Source organism: Nanorana parkeri, unplaced genomic scaffold (assembly GCF_000935625.1).
Source record: "Nanorana parkeri isolate BGI_ZX_2015 unplaced genomic scaffold, ASM93562v1 scaffold3785, whole genome shotgun sequence".
NCBI lineage: Eukaryota > Metazoa > Chordata > Amphibia > Anura > Dicroglossidae > Nanorana > Nanorana parkeri.
Window position 1 is genome coordinate 14,869 of NW_017310053.1, and position 1,245 is coordinate 16,113.

Genomic DNA, 1,245 nt, shown 5'->3' on the forward strand with positions numbered 1-1,245 from the left:
TGGAATCCATTATGGGGGAGCGGTGTGATCATCACAAGGCCGGTGGAATGTATAAACACGGGGGTCACACGGAGCGCCGGCCCGCCCCTTCCATGAATCCGCAGTGTTATGTCAGTGATGAGGGTTCCGGCACCCCGAGGGGGTCTGACAGCACCACACCGATAATTCCATCCCAATGTCTACATAACCCCCCCCCCTCTCCCCCTCTGTCCTATGACCGGGACTGTAATGGGGAGTCCATTAACCCCATCCAGTCCGGAGATTTACACAGCCCCGCCAGCAGCACAAACCAGGCTGGTGACCAGACTTTTCTCATGCTGCAGCTGCGGAGTACAGCCGGGTCAGCGCCCCGCCCCCAGCTTCTGATTGGACAGTGAAATAGCAGCAGACTGATGACGTCATCTCTCTGCTCCCCGCCTATTAGCATGATCACCGGAGGGAACCTGTATTCGAACATTTAATGGAGGATGCTTCCAGGGTCAGTGTGTGGTGCATGCTGGGCCTTCTAATAAGAAAGCCCAGCACTAGCTCTGTGCTTGTACGAATGCCAATGACTGATGACGGGAGGAATTGATGAGAGCAGCAGCATCGTCTTCTCACCTGCACAGGACACACATGGCGATGAAGCAGGCGGCCGGGTTGGCGATGTTGCTCAGCACCACAGACCAGTGGTACGCGTCGGCTCCGTAGGGAAGGCAGCTGTAGGTCTGCACAGAGGGCAGCACGCCATTGGTCAATGCGTTGGACACGCCCAGCAGCACCAGCAGGTAGATATTCCGTGACGTCCAGAACGGACGCTCGGCGACTTCGGCCTTGTCCTCCTCGGAGCTCCGCAGGGGGTAGGAATCCTCGGAGTTCGCTCCGTCCTGAGGCACCGGGCCGGCCCCGGGCTCCTGCTCGGCATGCTTCCTGTCACTCTTCTGCCACAGAGGTAAGACGACGAAGGCCAGGGCGGAGACCGCCAGGAACGCGAAGAGGCCCCAGAAGTAGGAGGAGGCCGGGAAGTTCTCCTCCATGTAATGCGGCACACTGGCATTGCCGAAGGTGTTGTTCCGGCACTGGAGCCGGCCGACCCCCTGACCCAGGGCCAGGAAGCAGGGGAAGAGGGCGCTGAGGCCCTGGCCAATGAAGAAGCTGCGCACATACTGCCCGGGGAAGCTGAACATGAAGGGCAGGAAGGTGACATTGGAGGTGCAGCAGCCCAGAGACAGGAGGTAAACCAGGAGGAGATACGGCACGCTGTGC

At 59.7% G+C, this 1,245-nt stretch overlaps 1 protein-coding gene across 1 annotated transcript in view; it reads right to left on the bottom strand.

Annotated features, from left to right (window-relative positions):
- The window catches only part of LOC108803479 (solute carrier family 52, riboflavin transporter, member 2-like), a 29,169-nt gene that overhangs the window by 14,708 nt on the left and 13,216 nt on the right, over positions 1–1,245 (bottom strand). Inside the window, exon 4 of the mRNA XM_018575320.1 lies at positions 601–1,245. This exon is cut by the window's right edge and continues 6 nt beyond it. Coding sequence (XP_018430822.1) covers positions 601–1,245 — 645 coding nt within the window. The remainder of the gene's footprint in view (positions 1–600) is intronic.